General features: G+C 43.6%; 2 protein-coding genes across 2 annotated transcripts in view; one reads left to right on the top strand and one right to left on the bottom strand.

Annotated features, from left to right (window-relative positions):
- Positions 1 to 1,179: 1,179 nt before the first annotated feature.
- On the top strand, positions 1,180 to 14,799 carry Becn1 (beclin 1, autophagy related). Its single transcript, XM_013037954.1, has 12 exons — positions 1,180 to 1,315; positions 1,598 to 1,726; positions 3,662 to 3,729; positions 7,205 to 7,263; positions 7,920 to 8,010; positions 8,112 to 8,248; positions 8,397 to 8,591; positions 9,833 to 9,979; positions 11,138 to 11,287; positions 12,493 to 12,553; positions 13,075 to 13,217; positions 14,037 to 14,799. Exons 2-12 carry the CDS (start codon positions 1,600 to 1,602, stop codon positions 14,203 to 14,205), a joined length of 1,347 nt encoding a protein of 448 aa, XP_012893408.1. The 5' UTR covers positions 1,180 to 1,315; positions 1,598 to 1,599; the 3' UTR covers positions 14,206 to 14,799.
- Positions 14,800 to 14,868: 69 nt separating this feature from the next.
- The window catches only part of Cntd1 (cyclin N-terminal domain containing 1), a 14,265-nt gene continuing 3,842 nt past the window's right edge, over positions 14,869 to 25,291 (bottom strand). The window contains exons 2-6 of the mRNA XM_013037464.1: positions 21,391 to 21,466; positions 20,320 to 20,494; positions 19,153 to 19,337; positions 16,460 to 16,556; positions 14,869 to 15,597 (exon numbers count right to left, since the gene is read on the bottom strand). Coding sequence (XP_012892918.1) covers positions 15,430 to 15,597; positions 16,460 to 16,556; positions 19,153 to 19,337; positions 20,320 to 20,494; positions 21,391 to 21,466 — 701 coding nt within the window. The 3' untranslated portion in view covers positions 14,869 to 15,429. The remainder of the gene's footprint in view (positions 15,598 to 16,459; positions 16,557 to 19,152; positions 19,338 to 20,319; positions 20,495 to 21,390; positions 21,467 to 25,291) is intronic.

The following is a 25,291-nucleotide window of genomic DNA, read 5'->3' as shown; positions in this document are numbered from 1 at the left end:
CATTTAGTCATGCTTTTCTTTCTTTTTTTTTTGTCAGTCCTGGGGCTTGAACTCTGGGCCTGGGCGCTGTCCCTCAGCTCTTCAGCTCAAGGCGAGCGCTCTACCACTTGAGCTACAGCGCCACTTCCGGTTTTCTGGTGGTTTATTGGAGATAGGAGTCTCACTGTCTCTCCTGCCCTGGCTGGCTTTGAACCCCGATCCTCAGATCTCAGCCTCCTGAGTAGCTAGGATTACAGGCGTGAGCCACCAGCCCCCAGCTTTATATTTCTTTCTTTTCTTCTAAATTTTTTTTTCTGGTCGTGGGGCTTGAACTCAGGCCCTGGGCACTGTTCCTGAGCCTCTATGTGCTTGAGCCACAGTACTACTTCTGGCCTTTTCTGTTTATGTGATACTGAGGAATTGAACCCTGGGCTTCATGTATGCTAGCAAGCACTCTATCACTAAGCCACATCCCCAGCCCTATTGTCTTATATTTCTGAAGGCCAGAAATCCATAATAAATATGTCATCAGAATCATGTTTCCTCTGAAGACAACTAAGGAATAACTGCTAATGGGCACAAAGTATTTTAGAGGAACAATGAAAATGTTCTAAAAGTGTGTTGATAACTGCATAATTCTATGACTATGCTAAAGTCACTTAATTATATACTTTACGTGAATGTTATAGTGTGTCATTTATATCTTGATGAAGCTATTTGAAAAAAGTAAATGGAAATTTTATTTTAAAAAAATATGTAAGCTAAGCTGCAATTCATCAGTAAAATAATGTTAATGATGGTACCTCTCCACAGGGGTTTCGACATAATCTATGTAATGCATAGTACCCGGCAAGTCCTCAACAATGCTGTATTCCCTCAGAAACATTTAAAACATCCAGGCACTACGGAAAACTTATTTTAAAAACCGACACTGAAGGAAGAATAAAAGTGACGCCATCTGGGGTCATTTTTACCAGATAAACCTGTTGTAACCCCACTAAAGGAGAGAACAGAGGCTCTCTTCCCTTTTTCCCTGGGCTTTCTCTTCCCCACGCAAATTGAAGACACCGCCCCGGCCCTCCCCAACATCTTCTGCATTTCCAAGCACGTCCTGCGGGGGCAGCATCCGGTGCACCAGAACCCACCTTCCTGTCGTCCGCTGCCGGCTCGTCGTGATGTCACATCCGGTCACGGGCGGAAGTCTTCTGTTGGCGGACCGGGAAGTAGCCACAGGCTGGGCGATGGAATTTCTGGAGGCCGTGTTTGGGGCCAGCCCGAAGCCGCAGTTTCCCCCGCGATAGAGAGGTCCTGAGGAGGCGGACTCCCAGGTCCCGAGGTAAAGATCGTTGGGGGCCGAATCGGGACCTTAGAAGGAAGCCCGGGAACCCAACCTTTACGGCCCCTGTTGCAGCCTATTCTGTGACCCTCACATCTAAGCGGCCTGTGCCAGAAGCTGTCCGGAAGCAGGTCCACCTGGTTATCGCCCCGCGCCCAGAGGGAACGGCGTGAGCCTGAATTCCCCTCACTCCCAACCCGCCAAGGCGGGTGGTGATGACCCAGTGCAGAAGCTTCGGGGGCGCCCATTCTCCCTAACTCCGCCTTCTCTCCACTGCCACAGGGATGGAGGGGTCTAAGACGTCCAGCAGCACCATGCAGGTGAGCTTCGTGTGTCAGCGCTGTAGCCAGCCCCTGAAATTGGACACGAGCTTCAAGATCTTGGACCGTGTCACCATCCAGGAGCTCACAGGTTAGCAAGACCTGTGGAAAGAGGGTGGTCAGGAACGTGAAAGTGGGCAACTTTGGAGACAGTGGGTTTTCTTGTTTTTGTTTTGATGGTAATCTGAGTAGGTCGCCATGGACTTGGCACGTGAATCTAGAAAAGTCACATCTCTGTGGCTGCGTGTTTTCTCATTAGGAACACGAAGGGATTCTGACTAGAAAAGAATGCTTTCTCCCCTGCTGATGTCTTCGTAAAAGAATAATGAATACACAATAAACAGCATTTGTTGAGGACTTACCGGGTACTATGAACTACATAGATTATGTCGTTTAGTTCCTCCCTCAATCCTGTGGAGAAGTACCATCGTTAACATTTTACTGATGAATTGCAGCTTTGGGAGATCAGTTAAGTGGAAAAGTAAGAGTCTCAAAAGTTCTGAGAGAGACAAGTATGAATATGAAATTTAAATACGTTCATCGGCCTGGAGTCCACCTGCCAACACTGGCGATCATGAGCCCCTCTAAGCCTTATTTCTCTCTCTCTCTCTACCTTATTTTTCTCTCTCTCTATCCCTCTCTCCCTCCCTCCCTGTCTCCCTCCCTCCCTATCTCCCTCCCTCTCTCCCTCTCTCCCTCTCTCTCTCTCTCTCTCTCCCTCTCCCTCTCCCCTACCCTCCTGCTCTCCCTCTCCCTCCCTCTCTCCCTCCCTCCCCCTCTCTCCCTCTCTTCCTTCTCCCTCTCTTTCTTTTTCCTGTCTTGGGGCTTGAACTCAGGGCCTGAGCTCTGTCCCTGAGTTTTTCTGTGCTCAAGGCTAGAGCTCTACCACTTGAGACACAGTGCCACTTCCAGCTTTTTCTGTTTATGTGGTACTGAGGAATCAAACCCAGGGCTTGATGATACTAGGCAAGCACTCTACCACTAAGCCATATCCCAGCCCCTAAGCCTTATTTCTTTAAGCTGTAAGCTGTAAAGTGACCCAAAATGGAAGGATTTCATTATTTTGGGGCTGAATAAGTATTATATGTATGTTATTTTTTTCCTCTATATCTGTGTGTGTTTGTGATTATGTGTGTTGCTGGTGATTGAACTGAGTTTTGTGCATGTGAGGCCCATTAAGGTACATGCCATCAATACTTTTTTTTTTTTTTTTCCATGTTGGTGCTAGGGCTTGAACACTGGCTTGAACCTTGTTCAGGTCCATAGCACTGGGCTCTGTCCCTAAGCTTTTGTGCTCTACGCTAATATTTTACCACCTGAATCACAGCTGTGCTTCTGGCTTGCTTTCTCTCTCTGTCTTTCTTTTTTGTAATTAGTTGGAGATAAGAGTCTCTCAACTTTCCTACCTGGGCTGGCTTTGAACCACAACCCTCAGATCTCAGCCTCTGGAGTAGCTAGGATTACAGGCATGAGCTACTGGTATCTGATTCCTCGCAATACATTTTTGACAAATGGATGCACTCATATAACCTGGATCATTATGTAGAAAGGTTTCATTTTACCAGAAAATTCCCACTTGTTTCTTCCCAGTTATTATAGGAGAAATGAATGTTAGTTTTCATGATAGAATTTTTATAGGAAGTAATTAAACCCTATGTACCCATCACCTAGTTTCAATAATTACTAACATAGTTGATCATACTTCATCTGTAAGTCACATCCTCTCTATCCTGAACTGCTTTGAATTGATTACTGGCCTATAAAGCCTAAATATTTCTGTACTTAAAAAAAAATGAGGACTCTTTAAAAATGACACTCATTATGCCTTTCAAATTTCAACACTCCCTTAATCTGATTCCGCTGGGGGAGGAAAAAAGACAACAGATTCTTCTTTGTGTAAAGGATACTTTAAGAAAAAATTAAGGGTACAATACTAATGAAGGTTTTCAGATACTTTTCCCATACTTTGATAAGTATCCCTGACTTGGTAAGAGTGTTTCTGACTCAGTATTTTCCTTGCCTTCAGCGCCATTACTTACCACAACCCAGGTGAAACCAGGAGAGACCCAGGAGGAAGAGGCTAACTCAGGAGAGGTAACAGAAATGCCCTCTCCCTTGTCTTCCTCATTGAAGAAATACACAAAATGGGAGACTTGATATGAAAACACAGGAATTCAGGCTGGGTTTCTGCAGGGTACCCCCAGACCGTGGGGGTTCACAAAGTGTGGCTTATGAGAGATACTCTACATGATCAGTTCACTGTAAAACATTGAATGTTTGGTTTACCAGAGATCACACAATTACTGAATAATGCCTCCATTCAAAAATGGATGCCTTAAGGCATGACCCTAAAATTAGAGAGTATTCTTGGTTTGCATCTGTTCTAGCAGATTATTCATAGCCATTCTGCTCTGTCAGTGTTAAGGAACATGTCATTTTTTAATTTATTTTATATTTTTGTGCGGGTGAACTGGGACTTGAAATCGGGGCTTTTTCCACTCAAGGCTGGCACTGTACCACTTGAGCCACATCTCCACTTCTGACACTTTTCTTTTTTTTTGGTCCGGTCATGGGGCCTGAACTCTGGGCCTGGGCACTGTTCCTCAGCTCTTCAGCTCAAGGCTAGCACTCTACCACTTGAGCCACAACGCCACTTCCGGTTTTTTTTTCTGCTTATGTGGTGCTAAGGAATCGAACCCAGGGCCTCAGGCATGCAAGGCAAGCACTCTACCACTGAGCCAACTTCCCAGCCTTCTGACACTTTTCTAGCTAATTGGAGATAAGTCTCATAGGTTGTTTTGCCTAGGCTAGCTTTAAACTACCATTTTCTGATATTAGCTTTTTGAATAGCTAGGATTATAGGTATGAGCTACTATTGCCCAATGAACAAATTATTTTTAAACTGTTAATATGTCATTGATAATTTGTATTGACAAAGAGGTATTATAAGAGCTGTATATATAACATATAATTTGTATATAATATATATGTATAATTAGCATATATTGTTGTACAAGGGGGTTTCATAGAGACATTTCCATGCACAGATACAATACCCAGTCAGACTTACCCCTTTATTACTCTTCCTCATCCTTCTTTACCCCCTTCTTAAAAGCAATTTCAACAAGTTCCATCGTTCTATTTCATATGTCCTCATAACGAATTTGGATCATATTCAACCTCTGTTAGCTCTCCGTGCGCCACTGATCCCTACCCCCAACAGAGGGGTTTTATTTTTCTGATATTTAGTTAAAAAATTTTCCAATGTATATTAAGTATACAAAGGTATTTCACCATAGTATTTCACACATGCATATATTATAATTTAGTCATATTAATCTCTTCTATCACTTTTCCCCCATCTTCCCTATTCCCTATATTGTTCAACAGCTTTAGTGAGTTTCCTTATACCTTCTTCATATATCCACACAATGTATTTTGATACTATTTGGCCTCCCTCGTGCACCACCCCCTCACTGCTATCTTATTTTTTTTGGGGGGGTGGGGTCCAGTTGTGGGGCCTGAACTCTGGGCCTGGGCGCTGTCCCTGAGCTCTTCAGCTCAAGGTGAGCACTCTACCACTTGAGCCACAGTGCCACTTCTGGCTTTTTTCTTTTTGCTTATGTGGTGTGGAGGAATCGAACCCAGGGCCTCAGGCATGCAAGGCAAGCGCTCTACCACTGAGCCACCTTCCCAGTCCCTGCTATCTTTTTTTTGTTGTTGTTGGTCATGGGGCTTGAACTCTGCCTGAGCGCTGTCCCTGAGCTCTTCCGCTCAAGGCAAGCTTGAGCTGCCATTTGAGCCACAGTGCCATTTCTGGTTTTCTGGTGGTTTATTGGAGATAAGAGTCTCATGAACTTTCCTGCCCGAGCTGGCTTTGAACTGCAGTCCTCAGATCTCAGCCTCCTGTGTAGCTAGGATTACAGGTGTGAGCCACCAGCGCCTGGCTTCCCTGCTATTTTTAGTACCAGTTATTTATTTGAGATAGGATTCCAAGAAACTCCAGTGGGAAGCAGAGGGTATGAGGTAGGAAGAGGACAGGATCAAGCCAGTAACACCTGTGGGACCCGGAGCTGTTCTGAGGAAGACTGTCCTGTGAAATAGGATGGTGTTAAATACACACCTGAGATTTATCCGGCCCAAATAGTCACCCCTGCTATCAGTCATTAATCTTAGCTGGTTTGGGGATTTGTTCTGGCTAGCACCTCTCTGCAAGGAGATAGAGGAGTGAGAAAAGGCATAGAGCACTGATATAAATTATATCAAAATATTGAAAACAAATTGTCTACTTTATGATGTGGCAGACTTTATTCCAATCTGATCTGATATTTCCCTTATACCATGGTTTAGGGCATTCTGTCCCCTACCCCTTACTGGTAAGTGTTGAGAAAATGCAAATTTAACCATAAATGTGTAAGAGAAAATGCTGTTCAGAGGAGGGGTGATCAAATGGGACTTGGGAATTGTTTGTACCATGTGTCCATAAATACAGTTGTGATCATTCCAAGGCTGTTTGTAAAACAAAACTGCCAAAATTCAAGCCAACTCATATTCTCTCTTCTTCCTCTTCTCTTCCCTCTCTCCCTCCCTCCTTCACCCCGTTGTGCTAGATCTAGGCCTTAAATTCAGGGCTTGTGCACTGTCCCTGACCCTTTTTTTGATCATGGCTAGTACTCTACCACTTGAGCCACAGCTCCATTTCCACCTTCTTGGTGATTAATTGGATATAAGAGTGCTGGTGAGGGGGCTGGGAAGGTGGCTCAGTGGTAGAGTGCTTGCCTTGCATGCCTGAGGCCCTGGGTTCGATTCCTCAGCACCACGTAAGCAAAAAGAAAAAAGCCAGAAGTGGTGCTGTGGCTCAAGTGGTAGAGCGCTAGCCTTGAGCTGAAGAGCTGAGGGACAGTGCCCAGACCCAGAGTTCAGGCCCCACGACCAGACCCAAAAAAAAAAAAAAAGAGTGCTGGTAGTTCACACCTATAATCCTAGCTACTCAGGAGGCTGAGATCTGAGGATTGAGGTTCAAAGCCAGGCCGGGCAGTCCATGAGACTCTTTATCTCCGATAAACCACTAGAAAACTGGAAGTGGTGCTGTGGCTCAAGCAGTAGAGCGCTCGCCTTGAGCTGAAGAGTGAAGGGAGAGCGCCCAAGCCCAGAGTTCAAGCCCCACAACCGACCAAAAAAAAAAAAGGTGTCATGGAGCCAGGCGCTGGTGGCTCACACCTATAATCCTAGCTACTCAGGAGGCTGAGATCTGAGGATCTTGGTTCAAAGCCAGCCCGGGCAGGAAAGTCTGTGAGACTCTTTGTCTCCAATAAACCACTAGAAAACTGGAAGTGGTGCTGTGGCTCAAGTGGTAGAGCACTATCCTTGAGCTGAAGAGTGCAGGGACAGTGCCCAAGCCCAGAGTTCAAGCCCCACGACTGACAAGACAAAAAAAAAAGAGTGTCATGGACTTTACTGCACAGGCTGTCTTGGAACTGAGATCCTCAGATCTCAGCCTTCCTAGGATGGTTTACAAACGTGAACTGTTGGTGCCTGGCTTTCTAATTCTTTCTTATTTCTTTCCTAGGAGCCATTTACTGAAACTCGCCAGGATGGTGTCTCTCGCAGATTCATCCCCCCAGCCAGGTGCCTACTACTTCTCAGCCCCCTGTTCCTTGCCAGGGGCCAGTAGAATTTTACTTGAAACCAGGAATCAAAAACCTGGAGCTAGATGATAAAGATGAATCATCACCCTTCTGGCTCTTTTAGAAAATATTTATTCCCTTAGGCCTGGCCCATCACCTTTCAGTATTGATTTTTTTCATGCAACCATTCACAGTGTGGGAAGAGATAGTAGCTCTAAAGATGGAAAATTGAAAAATGGTGAAGGAATGGTTGAAATGGGCTCTGGAACTTTTAAAACAGTACATGTTAGATGTTCAGATTCTTAGTTCTCATTGATGCAGCAGGTAAAGTTTGCTTGTGAGGAGTAGAATAATTGAAAATGGTCTTTCTTAATTCTCCTTCCTTTTTTTGCTATAGACACATGTCGATTTTTTATGCCCCCTCTCCCTCCTTCCTTAGTCCATCCAGGCCAGCCTCGTGCTGAGTGCCCCTGTGGAAGACCAGCATGGCCTTCTCTTGGGAGAGAGGGACCCTTGGGAGGTCAGTTGGGCTAGGAGTGGGTATATGCCTTGAGGCCCCCAAAGCCAGTGCTTGAGAGTCTCTGCCACTGGCAGCAAGTAAGTGGAGGAGACCTCTCTGCTCCCTCATGTGGCCCATGGGCGGGGGGCTGTCTGCAGGATGATGTCTACAGAAAGTGCTAACAGCTTCACTCTGATTGGGGAGGCATCTGATGGTGGCACCATGGAGAATCTCAGCCGAAGACTCAAGGCAAGTTGGCCTCATTCTGTTGTCAAGCAGACCTGGCTGATATAAGGGTGGCTGCGCAGGTAGCATAACAAGGCCCTACTCTGACTCTCCCATGTTTTCAGGTCACTGGGGACCTTTTTGACATCATGTCGGGCCAGACAGATGTGGATCACCCACTGTGTGAAGAATGCACAGATACTCTTTTAGACCAGCTGGACACTCAGCTCAATGTCACTGAAAATGAGTGTCAGAACTACAAGTGAGTATTCCCAGATCAAGGGCCAGGCAACTGAGATAGATCTGGATTTGAGAAACTGCTTGGCTCTTACCCAGAAATTCTGCTCTACTCAGGCACATGGAATGACAGGTTCCCTCTGGTATATATGTTCCGTCTACTTCTTCTACAGATGCTGTTTGGAGATACTAGAGCAAGTAAATGAGGATGACAGTGAACAGTTACAGAGGGAGCTGAGGGAGCTGGTATTAGAGGAGGAGAGGCTGATCCAAGAGCTGGAAGATGTGGAAAAGAACCGCAAGGTAGTAGCAGAAAATCTGGAGAAGGTCCAGGCTGAAGCCGAGAGACTAGATCAGGAAGAAGCTCAGTGAGTGCTTATCTTACTCATCTGTCTTTCTGCCAATAAGACTCTAAGAGGGGGGCTGGGAAGGTGGCTCAGTGGTAGAGTGCTTGCCTTGCATGCCTGAGGCCCTGGGTTCGATTCCTCCACACCACATAAGCAAAAGGAAAAAAGCCGGAAGTGGCGCTGTGGCTCAAGTGGTAGAGCGCTAGCCTTGAGCTGAAGGGCGGAGGGACAGTTCCCAGGCCCAGAGTTCAGACCCAACGACTGGACCCCCCCCCCCAAAAAAAAAAAAAGACTCTAGGAAGGAATAGCTCCCAACTGCATGTGTCTGATTAGTTTGTAAGCTATAGTCAGAGCTGTCATTCAGCAGCATGTCTGCTTCAAACTCTGTGTTTCTAGACCCTGTTGCTAAAAGACAGGAGGATTATGTGTGAAGGGTCAACGTGATCAAAAGAAAAAACGTTATTGATTAAAGTGTTAGCAAATGTGGCTTAGTGGTAATGTTTGCCTAGCCTGCATGAAACCCTGGGTTTGATTCCTCAGTATCAACACACATAGAAAAAGTGAAATGGCACTGTGGCTCAAGTGGTATAGTGCTAGCCTGCAGCAAAAGAAGCTCAGGGACAGTGCCCAGGCCCTGAGTTTAAGCTTCAGGACTGGCAAAAAAAAAAAAAAAGTTTCAACACCAGGGTTCTAGTCTTGACGCTATCCTGGAAAGAAAGGGCCTGTTTAGATAAGTCAGCCACCTTTCAGCCATCATCTGGAAAGATGAGCATGCTAGTCTACACATGTTCTCTCTCCACTCAAAAATGTCAAGGATCTTCTTGACCTGGAAGAGCCCTCTGTCTAGTGGAAGACAAAATGACCACATTCACTAAAGTTGAAAAGTATACACAGAGTGGTGTAACTAGTTTCATTGAAGATGGCATACATACTAACTACTTAAAGGATAATAACATATAGAAGTGAAGTGCTAATTATGGCCAATTTATGGGAGAAAGGTCTCTTAACTCAGGTTCACCTTGCTTTCAAAATAAAAAAAGTTCTTTTCCCCCTCCTATATTTTTGCATATGGGCAGCTGGAATTTTAAGACATTTTTGTCCTTTCTAGGCATAACATACATGGTTCTCAGGGAGAGCTATGCCAAATACAGAAAATTCTGTGTATCTAAAATCACTAGAGCAAATCATTCAGAGGTATGGTGGAAAAGAAACTGTAGCCCCCAAACTCAACAGCCTTCAGTGGTTCCCTTTTCCGCTCACAGGTACCAGAGGGAATACAGTGAATTTAAACGACAACAATTGGAGCTGGATGATGAGCTGAAGAGTGTAGAAAACCAGATGCGATATGCTCAGATACAACTGGACAAGCTGAAGAAAACCAATGTCTTTAATGCAACTTTTCACATATGGTAAGGGGGAGTTGGAGGATGTGGTCTGCTTGGAGAGCACTGAAGATCTGGACCCTAGCTGTAGAGTACTAAACTAGAACACCCTCCTTCCCCACATGAAAAGTTGTAGGCCATCTTCACCTTGGTAAGGTTTCTGTCATTATTGTGATGGGATGAGCACAGGGGATTAGAATTCCTGAGCTCAATAACATCACCCATTCTAGGAAAGAAATTCTGAAACCTCCAGCTGCCTGGTGCTTTGATATCTTCCCTATCCACTTAACGAATAACTATTGAGTATGTACAATGTAGTATGTACTGGGTAAAGTGGCAGGAGGGCTGCAGCGAACAATATATTCCAGTTATTTACAATTTTGTAGAAGTGGCAAATAAATAATAGGTAAATGTAATGTGTGAAAATGGTAGGCCCAATGCATTGTGGGAACACTACCTAGTTTGGGGAGTCTGTGTGGAGTGTTTCTCTCAGGAGGTTGATGTTTAATCTGAGGGGTGAAGTAGTCATTTACAAAGGGGGAGTTATTCCTGGCAGAGAGAACATCATGTGCAAGGAACAGGAAAAAGGGAGTGGTGGATTCAGAGAACAGAAAAGAGCTTTTTGTGACTGAAGATTGATTATGAGGGGGTGGATGACAGGATATGAAACTGGAGAGGTACCAGTTCTTAAGGATCTGATAGGCCTCATTAAGAGGTTTGGCATTGGTCCAAAGGGGAGAGGAAGCAATAGAAGCATTTTAGGCAGGGGAGTGACGTAATTACATTTGTGTTTGTGAATGATAGCTTTACCTCAATAGGAGAAATGACTTAGGGGGAGGGATTAAGATTTGTTAGTGGGACTCTAAATAGGAAAAGAGTAGTCACTTTAGGTTGGAGAGAGTGGGACATATTTTAAGATGCAGGAGGTAGAATCAGTGGGGTTTGTTTTTTTGGGCTAAGGAGCTGAGAGAAAGTGTTTAAGGATGACACCCGTTTGCTTTGGCACTTTCAAAAAACAGGTTGAAAGATGATAACTCAAGTTTTTGGCATGTATTTAAAATGCCAAGTAGCATTTGGACATACGAATCTGAGATAAGAAATTTGTGTTAGGTTTTAGGTGGAAGAGGGAAATCTCAAAAGTTATTAGCAATCACTGTATTCCCTTCATTCTGCTTTTTTCTATAGGCATAGTGGGCAGTTCGGCACAATCAATAACTTCAGACTGGGTCGCCTACCCAGTGTTCCTGTGGAATGGAATGAGATTAATGCTGCGTGGGGCCAGACAGTGTTGCTGCTCCATGCCCTGGCCAATAAGATGGGTCTGAAATTTCAGAGGTAAGCAATACAGCTCTTCCATGGGGATTGGTATGTTTTTTTTTACATAGTCTGAATTTCCCACTGCTCTCTATTGTGGCTGGAAGCTATCTACAGCTGACTTTTCCCTTCATCACAGTGCTCTTCCCACTGATAGAGCAGTCATCAAGCTGGTGACTGTAGCAATGGTTTCCTAGTTACAGTCTCCAGAGCCTAAGTATTTAAGAAAGTTTTAGTTTTAAAAAACCTACATTATTCTACATTATTCTATGAAAGACTCCCCCAACCCCAGATAGTTACATAATAAATGTTTGTTTGGTTTTTTTGTTTTTGTTTAGTTTTTTTTTTGGGTCCCGTCGTGGGGCCTGAACTCTGGGCCTGGGCGCTGTCCCTCAGCTCTTCAGCTCAAGGCTAGCGCTCAACCACTTGAGCCACAGCACCACTTCCGGCTTTTTTCTTTTTGCTTATGTGGTGCTGGGGAATTGAACCCAGGGCCTCAGGCATGCAAGGCAAGCGCTCTACCACTGAGCCAACTTCCCAGCCCTGTTTTTGTTTTTTTAAATAAAGTCTCTTCAAACATTGATCTTATGGGGAGGTAGGGGAAAGTGTTGGGTATAGTAAGTCTTTGGGTAGGATACAGATTGGAAAATCATTGTTAACATTTTCTTTGTCAGTTGTGGGGCTTAATCTCAGGGCCTGGGTGCTGTCCCTGAGCCTCTTTTTGCTCAAGGCTAGCACTCTACCACTTAAGCCACAGCACCACTTTGGTTTTTGAGTGGTTAGTTGGAGATAGTGTCTCACAGGGACTTCTGCTCCAGCTGGTTTCGAACCATGATCCTCAGATCTCAGCTTCCTGAGTAGCTAAGATTACAGGTGTGATCTACAGGTGCCCAACTTGTTACCACCACCCCCTCCCTCTTTCTCTCCCCACCCCCCATTCTTCCTTTTTCTCCCTCTCTCTCCCTCTCTTTCCTTTCTTTTTGAACTCAGGGCCTGAGCACTGTCCCTGAACTGCTTTTGCTCAATGCTAGCACTCTACCACTTGAGCCATAGAGCCACTTCTGGCTTTTTCTTGTGTATGTGGTACTGAGGAAGCAAACCCAGGGCCTCATCCATGCTAGGCAAGCACTCTACCATTAATCCACATTCCCAGCCCTTATTAACATTTTCTATCAGCTACTTCAGGAGGAGTCCTATATCCATTACTGTCTACATTTCTATTTTAGGTATCGACTTGTTCCCTATGGAAATCATTCCTATCTGGAGTCTCTGACAGACAAATCTAAGGTACTTTTGCATGCCCCATTTTCACTGGACTACAGGGTGCTTATTACTCAACGAAGTGGTTTCATTTGAGGACAGGAAATGTAGCTCGGAGGTAGATCCTTGCCTAGCTTATACAAAGTTCTGAGTTTGATTCCCTAGCACTGAAAAAATAAAAATGATACTGGCATGATCCAGTTTCTTTTTCAGACTGAGAAATCTCAAAAGGAGCCATTTATTATAGAAAATGTTACAGAAAAAAAAAGGATTTTATAGTCTATTGAGAGATATAGACAGATCAAAGGAAAACATGTAAGAGGATAGGGAAGGAATTACTTTGAAGTAGAAGTTCAGTGCATTCCACTGGTGGGGAAACAGTTCTGGGTGCCTGTATTATTTGTAGCTGTTCAAGATTATAATGGATAGATCCCTGTAGTAATACTTGTTTCTAAAAACACAATACAACTTGAGAGATAGGAACTGGTAACTCTATCTGGTAACTTGTCTTGGTGCACACTCATAGGCAGTTCTCTCTTCTTGTATAGGAGCTGCCATTATACTGTTCTGGGGGATTGCGATTTTTCTGGGACAACAAGTTTGACCATGCGATGGTGGCTTTCCTGGACTGTGTGCAGCAGTTCAAAGAAGAGGTAGAGAAAGGCGAGACACGATTTTGTCTTCCTTACAGGTTGGTATCTCCCATTGCCTAGTGAACTTGTAGTAGGGCCAAATTGAACAAAATTGGACAGTAAGAATAGAGGCAAAAGCAAAACATGGTGCAGAATCACATGGCACTAATGGGCAAAGACATATAGCACTGCAAACAAGACAGTGTGACCACCTGGTGCCTGGATACAAGAATGTTGTCTTAGGTGGTTTGGGAAATTCTCTTGGCACAGAGCTTAAGTCTATTCTCTATTTTCTGGAAGGATTTTTTTTACTAAAGTCTTTGGAAATATGTAAGAATGCTTCTTTTGGTCAGATATTATAGAAGTCTAGTGATGGGTAGAAACTCAGTTCAAGCGTATAAGATTGATAGGTGTGATAGCACAGGCCCATATAATCTTAGTACTCCAGAGGCTGAAGCAGATGACTCTGCCTCAAAAAAAAAAAATTCATACAAATAGCTTGAGCTGCTCTTATCCTAAAACAAAGCATTTATTTTCTTTTGCCTCCCTTTTTTTCCCCTGAGTTCAGAGATGCCTAGGAAACAGTGAGGAGTACTGTGACCCTCACTCACCCTGTTCCAGACTTCTCATCTGTTTGGGTGTATGTCCTGTCCTGGTATTCTGCAATGACAATAAGGCTCTTGTGACAGCCTTCTTGGTTTGGTGCTTTCAAGCAAATCCAAAATACACTACCGTTGTCGCCAAGAGTCCCAAATGAGCTAAGTGTTCTAAAGAGCTAAAGTGATGTGAATGGTTCTGTGATCAGGTCCTTGCCCATTTGCCTGAACTGATTTAACTCAGATCTGTTATTAATTGAGCTCTGCTGTGCCCATCTGCAGGATGGATGTGGAGAAAGGCAAGATTGAAGACACTGGAGGCAGCGGTGGCTCCTACTCCATCAAAACGCAATTCAATTCTGAGGAACAGTGGACAAAAGCTCTCAAGTTCATGCTGACAAATCTTAAGTGGGGTCTTGCTTGGGTATCCTCACAATTTTATAACAAATGACTTTTTTTCCTTAGGGGATATTTGCCTTGATGGTTTTAAATTTTGTTTTGTTTGGAAAAAATGCTTAAAATTAAATTTGATTAATATTAAACACCACGTTTACAATACCGAAAGAGACAAAATTCACAAAAAGCCACTTTATTTTAAAATATCATGACAAATTCCAGTGTTATAATATTCCATATATGCCTAGCAGATCTTGTCATGGTTTTAACCCCATGCTTTCCTTTCTTGTCCCCCAAAACAACTAACTTAAGTTTGCTTTTTTTTTTTTTTGAGTTGAATTGAGATTAGTATGTTTTCACTGGATTTTATCTCTCAACTTCCTAGACTTAAATTATGAACTTTGGTCTCCATTGCAACAATAAAATGTATGAAACAGGAATAACAGGAAAATGGCATCTACATTCTGCCTGGTCAACATGAGATATTATCAGAAGCTTGAAATTCAACACTTCTCCTCACTCAGTTCTAGCACTGAGTGCCTACTCTGCTATATATGAGAGTTATGAAATGGTGTTTGATACTGTTTGAGACATTATGGAGAGATTTAATTCTTTGTAATAAAAGATTTGTTACAGTCTGATAACAACCCAGAAGTGCACTATTGTGTTTTTTTTAATCTAAAAAAGTATATGGAAATTCTGTTGAAACATGTATAGAGACATTTGAGTTACAAAACAATCTGTACTGGAGGTGTGGCTTTTAATGGGTAAAGCACTTACTAGGTAAACACAAGGCATCGAGTTCAAACCCCAGTATCACCAAAAAACAACAAAAACCTAGTGAAGATGACTGTAGAGGAAGTCATTTGTATAGATCTCAGTAACATGACAGAGAGGAAATTAAAGGGAAATAAAGGCAATTTCAACAATAGTCAGCAACCAAATAAATAGTCTTTTTAAGATCCAGGTTAATACTTATCTCCATGTCTGATGTTCCCTGTTCATGAAATGAGGTTAAAAGAAAAGCCATGAACTACTTGTTAAAAAACAACTTCACTAACCTGTTTCCTCTTAGTTCTTTGACATTTTTAGTCTGATAGGACCAAAAAAAAAAAGGCAAACTTGTCCACTTTAGCTGATTCAGAAAAATATGCATGGAATTAGAATACAAAGTACAGTTCAAAGGAGACTTAGAAGTTTTGTGCCTTGAATATGAAAGTAAACAAATAGAGGGAAGAGTATAGTGATAGGTGTTTATATTTGGGGGGCTCAGTCTGCCTCATGTTGAGGAAGCAGCACCCCTGCGAGCTCTGTCTGCCAAGTGGGGAGGAGCAGGTTGCTGTCGTCCTGGAGTGTTGGCCCCCACACTGTGAGTCAGGATTGCATAAGAGAACTCAGCAATGCTCTCCACAGCAATGCCAGTGATGCTCTGCAAATGCCCCACAACCTTCAGAAACGGAGACAGATTTTTTGTTATTAAATAACCTCAACATGCTTTTGTATACACACAGCTTGGGATATTCTTTCCAACCAAATAAACTCCATTTCTCTGAATGTGCAGGCAAGATTAAATCCAGCTTCAAATGGATGCCTTTGCCCTGAAGCATTAGTGTGAAAACTATTTCCCTCTGTGAGAGTAAGTTTTGTGAAAGCTAAGGGGGATTATCATTACCTCCAAACTTCCCCACATTCTCATGATCTATCAGCTGTTTCCTGGGTAGTTGGGCCTTGACATATTTTCTGTTTGGGGAGAGGGGGTATGCTTTTTGGATTTCATAATACTCGGTCATACCCATAAAGGAAAATGAACATACTGAACTTGGCCTCTATTTCTAGTTTCATAAGGAAAAAAAAACTGAAAAACACATTTCAGTCCCAGCTGGGTGCTGGTGACTCATGCCTATAATTCTAGCTATTCAAGAGGCTGAGATCTGAGGATTGTGGTTCAAGCCAGCCTGGGCAGGAAAGTACATGAGACTCTTATCTCCAATTAACTATCAGAAAACTGGAAGTGGAGCTGTGGCTCAAAGTAGAGCACTAGCCTTGAGCGAAAAAGCACAGGCATAGTCCCCAGGCCTAGAGTTTAAGCCCCACAACTAACGTTCCCCCCCCCCAATTTTTTTTTTCAGTCCTAACCTAGTTTTTCAACCCTCTCATGCTGAGCTCAGCCTGCTCAGCCCTCAGTTCAAATCCTGATCCCGGGTCTTGGCACTTGTCTTCTGTAGATACTTTTGTTTTCTTTAACTGATGGAGGAATGCTTTCTATTAAATGAATTCTGGCCATGCGGATCCAGCTCATTGGTGCATACCTGGCTCCAACACTCATGGTTTTGGATGAAAGCACTTGCTGCGATGATTCCAACTGCCAACAGCATAAAGTCTTCTTTCACTGAGATAAACTTTTCTCTGAGTGATTAAAACCATATTAATTTTGAAGCTAGACTGAAACATGAGCTTTCAAATTCTAGGGTCATAGAATTTCAACTATGAATTGTTTATGTTGAGCATTTGGTGTTGTTTTTTTAAACATGGAAGGACACTGTTCAGTGATAGCTAATTAACCTGCTTTCCCATCATCCCCAAACTCAACTGGGATTAAAATATGAGCCTTGTATCTGAGTGGTTTATAAGCCTTTTGTTGTTCCATCTGTCTCTGTAACAGATGTAACTGAGGCTTTTGACCAACCTGGCTTTATAGTAATCAAACACTTTTGTCTAACTTTTTTCTTATGACTGGCTTTTTTTTGGGGGGGAGGGAAGGGGAGTCCAGTCGTGGGGCCTGAACTCTGGGCCTGGGCGCTGTCCCTCGGCTCTTCAGCTCAAGGCTAGCACTCTATCACTTGAGCCACAGCACCACTTTTGGCTTTTTTTGGGGGGGAGGGAAGGGGGACAGTCCTGGGGCTTATGAACTCAGGGCCTCTAGCCTTGAGCTGAAGAGCTCAGGGACAGCACCCAGGCCCAGAGTTCAAGCCCCACACTGACTAACAAAAAAGAAGAAAAGGAAAGACATAAAGAAAGAAAGAAAGAAAGAGAGAGAGAGAGGAGGGAGGGAGGGAAGGAAGGGAAGAAAGGAAAGGAAAGGAAGAGACTAGTGAGTCCAAATAGCAACCAGTTGCTGAGATCCTAAGCTACTTTTCTTTTTTTTTGTCTGTCGGTCGTGAGGCTTGAACTCTGGGCTTGGGTGCTATCCCTGCGCTCTTCAGCTCAAGGCGAGCTCTCTACTGCTTGAGCCACAGCACCACTTCCCCTAAGCTACTTTTCTTTGGCAAGTGTCAGAGGGAACTCTTTTTGAGTTATTCAGAGACACCACTGGTTTCCTACTGCTCCTCATTGGCAGGTTCTGCCTGCTATTCCCAAAACTTTGGACACATTTTTAAATTGCCCTCAAGGGAAGTATCCAACCCACATTTCCTTCCTTCCTTCCTTCCTTCCTCCCTTGCTCCCTCCTTCCCTCCTCCCCCCCCCATCTTTTGTCGGTTATAGGGCTTGACCTTGGGATCTGGGCGCTATCCCTGAACTCTTTTTGCTCAAGGCTAGTGCTCTACCATTTTCAGCCACGGCACCAATTCCAGTTTTCTTATGGTTAATTGGAGATGTCTCAGGGACTTTCCTGCCCAGGCTGGCTTTGAACCGCAATCCTCAGATCTCATCCCCCTGTGTAGCTAGGATTATAGGTGTGAGCCACCAGCACCCGCTTACTAGTCACTTTCTTATTGCAAAATCAGAGAGCTGGTCTTATGGAGAAGCATAAATACAAGAGGAACAAATACACTGTAATTGTATATATACTATAAATGGAAAATTCTCTGTCCCTTTGTCCTTCAAAATTGGCCTTCTGCTGGGTGCCAATGGCTCACACCTGTAATCCTAGCTACTCAGGAGGCTGAGATCTGAGGTACATGGTTCAAAGCCAGCTCTGGCAGGAAAATCCATGAGATTCTTTTTTTTTTTTTTGGTCCGGTTGTGGGGCCTGAACTCTGGGCCTGAGTGCTGTCCCTCAGCTCTTCAGCTCAAGGCTAGTGCCCTACCACTTGAGCCATAGCGCCACTTCCGGCTTTTTTCTTTTTGCTTATGTGGTGCTGAGGAATGGAACCCAGGGCCTCATGCATGCAAGGCAAGCGCTCTACCACTGAGCCAACTTCCCAGCCCATCCATGAGATTCTCCAATAAACTACTAGAACACTGGAAGTGGTGCTCTGCTCAAGTGGAAGAACACTAGCCTTGAGCTGAAGAGCTCAGGGACAGCACCCAGGCCCAGAGTTCAAGCCCCACACTGACTAACAAAAAAGAAGAAAAGGAAAGACATAAAGAAAGAAAGAAAGAGAGAGAGAGAGAGAGGAGGGAGGGAGGGAAGGAAGGGAAGAAAGGAAAGGAAAGGAAGAGACTAGTGAGTCCAAATAGCAACCAGTTGCTGAGACTCCTAAGCTACTTTTCTTTTTTTTTGTCTGTCGGTCGTGAGGCTTGAACTCTGGGCTTGGGTGCTATCCCTGCGCTCTTCAGCTCAAGGCGAGCTCTCTACTGCTTGAGCCACAGCACCACTTCCCCTAAGCTACTTTTCTTTGGCAAGTGTCAGAGGGAACTCTTTTTGAGTTATTCAGAGACACCACTGGTTTCCTACTGCTCCTCATTGGCAGGTTCTGCCTGCTATTCCCAAAACTTTGGACACATTTTTAAATTGCCCTCAAGGGAAGTATCCAACCCACATTTCCTTCCTTCCTTCCTTCCTTCCTCCCTTGCTCCCTCCTTCCCTCCTCCCCCCCCCATCTTTTGTCGGTTATAGGGCTTGACCTTGGGATCTGGGCGCTATCCCTGAACTCTTTTTGCTCAAGGCTAGTGCTCTACCATTTTCAGCCACGGCACCAATTCCAGTTTTCTTATGGTTAATTGGAGATGTCTCAGGGACTTTCCTGCCCAGGCTGGCTTTGAACCGCAATCCTCAGATCTTAGCCTCCTGAGTAGCTAGAATTACAGGTGTGAGGCACCAGCACCCGGCCAAACCCACATTTTCTGGCCTAGTGAAGTACCTAAAACTTCAAGGAGCATCTCCACATATGCCAGAGGTGTAGGCAGATTTATCTGAAAGTTCAAGGACTTCAAAACATCAAGCTCTGATTCTAGCAGTTCTTCTTTAGTGTACAGATAACCTAGAGCCTGGAGGAAATTCAAGACTGTAATGTTGCTTATTATCTGTGCAAAGAAAACCAAACAGGAAGAAAAATGTCAGGATACAGATCACATACCTTGGCAGAGTGTACAACAAAGTCTTAAACAGTTCAACCCATGTCTTTATTGATAATCTTCTCTCTTGGTCCACCTGAAAGTCTTAAGTTTGTCTGTACAGAATTACTTATAATTACCAAACCCCAAATACTCTTCCTGTCTTCCAGCTGCTACACCTCTGCTATCAGTACCTAGACCTACCTTCTATTCCTACCCCCTCCTTCTCTTTCTCCCTGCCCTCCCTTTGTTTGCTCTTTCTGAGTATCCTCCCATCTTCCTCCTACCTACTTAAAGAAGTCATTTTCTCTGGGTCTATTTCCTCCTCTCTCCAAGGCTAATGAGGTACATTGTTAACCCTCTATATTTGCATTAACCACAGCACCTTTTTATCCTGTTTGTTTATGTGTCTGTTCCCATTAGATAATGAATTCCTTTGAGTACAGACAACATTTTTACTGTTGTAGCTATGATCCCTACTACAGCATCTGGCCACTGAAGAAAGTCAATAAATATTTGCTAAATGAATGATATTTTATTGTACAGTGATGCGGAAACATTTTGTTCTTTTAAGTGTATCGTTTTCTTTAATACTAGGTATGTTGGTAATTCAGGTACCTTATGTAAACAAACTCTCCTTGAGTTCTAGGGTAGGAAAGGTGACCTGTATAATGGCATCTGTCCAGAAATTATACTTTGGGAACAGAACTCCAGGCTATTTAATAATGGTGTGTGTGTGTGTGTGTGTGTGTGTGTGTGTGTGTGTGTGTGTGTGTGGTGTGTGTGTGTGTGTGTGTGTGTAGAAAGTATGCTTAGGAGGCATAATTAGCCTCTGGAATTTCCACATGAGTAACATAGCCTATCTTAGGAGTAGGTTTCTCACAGCCACCTTTGATGGGCTGGTTTCCTTCTAACATAGGGACAACTCCAGTGAACAACTCTAGCTCCTTACTTTGTAGTGGAAGGAAAGTTTGCTCGCCAGCTGAACACATGACACCAGACGGAGAATAAACTTGTTGAAAAGTTGCTCTTTCAGAGCCTTCCAATTCCAAGACTCTGTTTTCTCATTAGCTCTCAGCTGGATTGGGGCTTTCATGCAGATGTCCTCTGCCTGCTTAACCATAAATCTGTAAAGGAGGAATCAGGAGGAAAAACAACCCACAGTCACTCAGACCTAAGGGAGTTTGTGCTTTAAATGGCACTATATTTTTTTGTCCTCTCAGGTATCAAATGCTAACTAGGGAATTTACATTTGGAAGTTGAGAGTGAGATTGTGTACTTTGTTATTCCATTGGCCTTATTAGTACTTCAAAAAAACTCTTTACTATAAAAAATACATTTTATACTTAAGCAATAAAATGAAATACACATGGAAGCATAGAGTCAATAAAAGACACTTATTTAGAAATTTTGAGTGGGGAGGCATAGACTAAGTTGTGACTGACTGACATAATTTTTTTTGTGCCAGTCCTGGGCTTGAATACAGGGCTGGGCACTGTCCCTGAGCTTCTTTTGCTCAAGGCTAGCACTCTACCACTTGAGCCCCAGTACCACTTTTGGCTTTTCTGTTCACGTGGTACTGAGGAATTAAACCCAGGGCTTCATGCATGCTAGGCAAACACTCTACCACTAAGCCACATTCCCAGTTCTGGCTGACATACTTTTGAAGAGACCTTCAATATGCTAGAACATTTCACTCCGTTCTCAAGCTTCTAAATACAGCTCATAAAAGGATTAAGCAGTTGTTCCTCTTTAAGATTCTGCTTAATTTCAGTTGTATATTTCCCAAAAAAATCTTTCAGCTTTCTTGATGAATTTGACATTGCTTTTACCAATGTAGTTGCTATCTGCATCATAAGGATGTCTTCTACTATATTTACTTTATTTCACAATTTGTTTTACCAGATCCATAACCATTCTATCAATGGAAGGCATATTTGTCTCATCTTAACCAGTACATTTTTTTGGCTTACTAGCCAATTTAAGGTGCACCACTCACAAGGGCCAATGCACAGGGCCTTACCTTTCTAGGATTTCTACAGCCTGGTAGCTGACAGATTTCTCCAGACACCACTGTTCAGACAGGAGAAAAACAAATTCTGCCAAAACAGGAAAAGAGCTAAAATTCATAAGATGCAACCAAAACCATTCTGTGAACTTTTGGCATTCTATTAAAACCATGATGGGGCTAAGAGAAGAGGGTCAGAAGGTGAGAAAGATGAGATTAAAACAACCAAAACTGAGCTTAGTTTCTCTTGTTGCCAACAGGAAGATCAGAGGCATGAAAAGAAGGCTGACTCAGGACCAAACTCAAGGGCTTACCAAGTCCCTTCACTGACCCTAGAGCCTTCCCGTGGGTCTCAGCTGATAAAAAGCCTTGGCCAGTTACACACAAACATAACAGCTGGCCTAGTTGGCCTCTACACCATGCTGGTAACCCCCAGCTTCAAGGATGATTCTTGGATGGATAAAAACCCTGACCCCTATATTGTTTTCTGTGGAATGTTGGCAGAAACAGAAAGGTCCCTCCTGGAGCTTTGATAGTCTTTAGGACACTATTTGTTTAGTAACCACCCTCTGGAGCACTCCCATTGCTTTACAAACATCATTCACCCTACAGCTGGACACCACCTCTCCACTAGCAGTTTGTTGGGTAAATCTATGGTGGCTGGGCCTCTCCCCAGGAACAAGTTTGTTACCGTGGAGTGGCTTGTTTTGAAGAAACATCCCCTCACTCAGGGAACATAACCCAATTTTAGGAGGAAGGAATCATTGCGAGGGTTGAAAGGGCAAGGTACCTTGGCAAGATTTTAGTTGCTTCTGTTTCTCTTTGAAAGAACAGACCCAGATAGAATTCTATTTAGTTTGCAATATCATTAGAGGGTGGAAAGAAGAGTAAATGTCAGTTCTTACCAAAGAAAGCTCTTGCAGACCTAAGAGCTTTCTTTGATCAGCAAAGAATTACAGGTTTGAGTATTCTTAATCCAAAATGCTTGAGACCAGGACTTCGGATTTCAGTTTATTCAGATTGTGGATTATTCTCATACCCAATCTGGAAATCTGAGAACTAAAGTGCTTCAAAATCCAACTGCTTTTTCCTTTTTTCAGATCCTCTACATTGAGTCATGTGTCCTCCTGCTATACTTCTAGTCTTTGAGGCTAAACCCTTTGGCATAATTAGCCTTCCCCAGTCTTTTTATGCTTTAGTTATTTTTCCAATACAGTCTCTTATACTTTTTATTCAAGGCCAGCCACAAACCAAGATCTTCCACATAGCTGAGACCACAGGTGTATGCCACCACACTGAGCTTATTGGTTGAGATGGAATCTTGCTAACTTTTTGCCTGGACTAGCCTCAAAACAAAATCCTCCTGATATCCACCTACTAAGTAGTTGGGATTACTGGTGCTTACCACCATATCTAGCCAAAATCCAAAACTTTTGGAGAATCATGTTGATACATGTTTCAAATTTGAACTTTTTGATTCTTATCCTGTATACACATAGCCAAATTATTGTGCCTTCAAAGAAAAATTGAATTTTAGCCAGGCGCTGGTGGTTGATGCCTGTTTTCCTAACTACTCAGGAGGCTGAGATCTGAGGATCGCGATTCAAACCCAGCCTGGGCAGGAAAGTCTGTGAAATTCTTATCTCCAAATAACCATCCGAAAGCCAGAAGTGAAGTTGTGGCCCAAAGTGGGAGTACTAGCCTTGAGCAAAAGAGCTTAGGGACAGTGCTCAGGCTCAGAGTTAAGAAAAAAGAAAAGAACATTTGAATTTCTTAGAATACAAAAAATTGTCAAACTAGCACAAATAGTTAAACAATCTACTTGACACAAATCACACAGATTAATGCACAATACCTTATTATTGTCTGTAACTATTTGGAAAGCTGTACTTGGGAGGATGGCTGTTTGAAGACAGCCCAGACAGAACACACTGGATTTTAAACTTAGGACCTCATACTCAACTTGTTCTCCACCACTTGAACCAAACCTCCAGCCTCCAAAACTCCTTTTGTGTGTCTGTACCAGAGCTAAAATTCAGAGCCACAAACTCTGGCTTGGCTTTCTTACATTTCACACTCTATCACTTAAGCCATACCTCAAGTCTGACATTTTGTTGATTAATTTTGGAGATAGCCTCAGGGACTATTCTAACTGGGCTGGCTTCAAACTGTGATCTTCTAGGTCTCTGCCTCTTGAGGAGGTAGGCTGAGATCTTTTCATAATGCAGAATAGGATGTGGTAGCTCCCACCTGATATCCTAGTTACAACTGGAAGCCTAATTGGATCACACTCAGGTACTCATCGGGACAGGAAGAAAGATCCTGTCAAAAAATAACCAGCGGCTGGGTGCCAGTGGCTCATGCCTATAATCCTAGCTACTCAGGAGGCTGAGATATGAGAATCACAGTTCAAAGCCAGCCGGGGCAAGGAAAGTCTGAGAGACTCTTATCTCCAATTAACGGCCTGAAAACCATAAGTGGTGCTCTGGCTCAAGTGGTAGAGCACTCACCTTGAGCTGAAGAGCTCAAGGACAGTGCCCAGGCCCAGAGTTCAAGCTCCATGATAGAAAAAAAAATGTCAGCAAACTCGGGGCAGGGAAGTTATTCGGTCAGAGCTCCCGCCTAGCTAGCATGGGGCCCTGAGTTCAAACCCTTGGCATTGCCATATAGTTATAGGAACCACAACTCCACTACCAATGTCCAGTTCAGGACTACTTTAAACAATTCAACAAAATGCCCTAGGACATATAAATGTATGTTAAAAGCCAGTCCTTTTAGGTGCTGGACTTAAGACTTTATTCCTCTCTCTCTCTCTCTGTGCATGTGTGTGCGCGTGCATGTGTTTTCCATTTTAATTTTCCAGTGAAACATCTTTGGGTTTGGTGGAATGGAAAATGCTTTTACATCTTCTCCTTGCTACTGACTCTCCCTGCTCTATTTACAAAAATACTGAAATCTAGTATTGGAAAAAGACTCCCCTTCTAGTCTCTTTCATTTAGGGCTTCCATTCTCTCTATCTCACTGGTGAATTTCTTGAAAGCCTGGTTTACACACCTGCTGCTTCCACTGCATCATTCACTCCCTAATAGTCTGCAATTTAATTTTTGCCTTTCTCAGTTTGCTAAAATGATCATCTCAAAAATCAGCAAATAGGTCTGGGAAGGTGGCTCAGTGGTTGAGTGCTTGCCTTGCATGCATGAGGCCTTGGGTCCCATTCCTCAGCACCACATAAGCAGAAAAAGCTGTAAGTGGCACTGTGGCTTAAGTGGTAGAGCACTCGCCTTGAGCTGAAGAGCTAAGGGACAGTACCCAGGCCCAGAGTTCAAGCCCCATGACCAAAAAAAAAAAAAAAAAAATCAGCAAATACTGGACACTGGTGGCTCACACCTATAATCTTATCTACTCAGGAGACTGAGATCTGAGGATCCCAAAGACAGCACCCAGGTCCTGAGTTCAAGACCCAGTACTGGTATGTACAGACACATGTGTGCCCCTTTATGCGTCCCCCATACATACAACACATGCACATAAATTAGCAAATATCCCAAACTGTTAAGTACATTTTTTGGTTTGGTTTGTTTTGGGTTTTTTTGGTTGTGGGGCTTGAACTTAGAACCTGGGCACTGTTCCTGAGCTCTTTTGCTCAAGGCTAGTGCTCTACCACTTTGACACACAGTGCCACTTCTAGTTTTCTGAAAATTGGAGATAAGAGACTCATGTTCTGGGTTGGGAAGGTGGCTCAGTGGTAGAGTGCTTGCCTTGCATGTATGAGACCCTCGGTTCGATTCCTCTGCACCACATAAGCAGAAAAAGCCAGAAGTGGAGCTGTAGCTCACATGGTAGAGTACTAGCCTTGAGCTGAAGAGCTGAGGGACAGCACCCAGGCCCAGAGTTCAGGCCCCACAACTGGCAAAAA

The sequence above is a fragment of the Dipodomys ordii genome, unplaced genomic scaffold (genome assembly GCF_000151885.1).
Source record: "Dipodomys ordii isolate 6190 unplaced genomic scaffold, Dord_2.0 Scaffold7, whole genome shotgun sequence".
Lineage (NCBI taxonomy): Eukaryota > Metazoa > Chordata > Mammalia > Rodentia > Heteromyidae > Dipodomys > Dipodomys ordii.
Note: the sequence above shows the minus strand (reverse complement) of the source record. Positions and strands in the feature narration are given on the sequence as shown.

Excerpts from the sequence above, each read along its gene's own strand:
- Becn1 (XM_013037954.1), top strand. The coding sequence starts at position 1,600 with ATGGAGGGGTCTAAGACGTCCAGCAGCACCATGCAGGTGAGCTTCGTG. Across the intron at positions 11,288-12,492 it reads ATGGGTCTGAAATTTCAGAG|GTATCGACTTGTTCCCTATG; the intron begins GTAAGCAATACA and ends TTTCTATTTTAG. Across the intron at positions 13,218-14,036 it reads CGATTTTGTCTTCCTTACAG|GATGGATGTGGAGAAAGGCA; the intron begins GTTGGTATCTCC and ends GCCCATCTGCAG.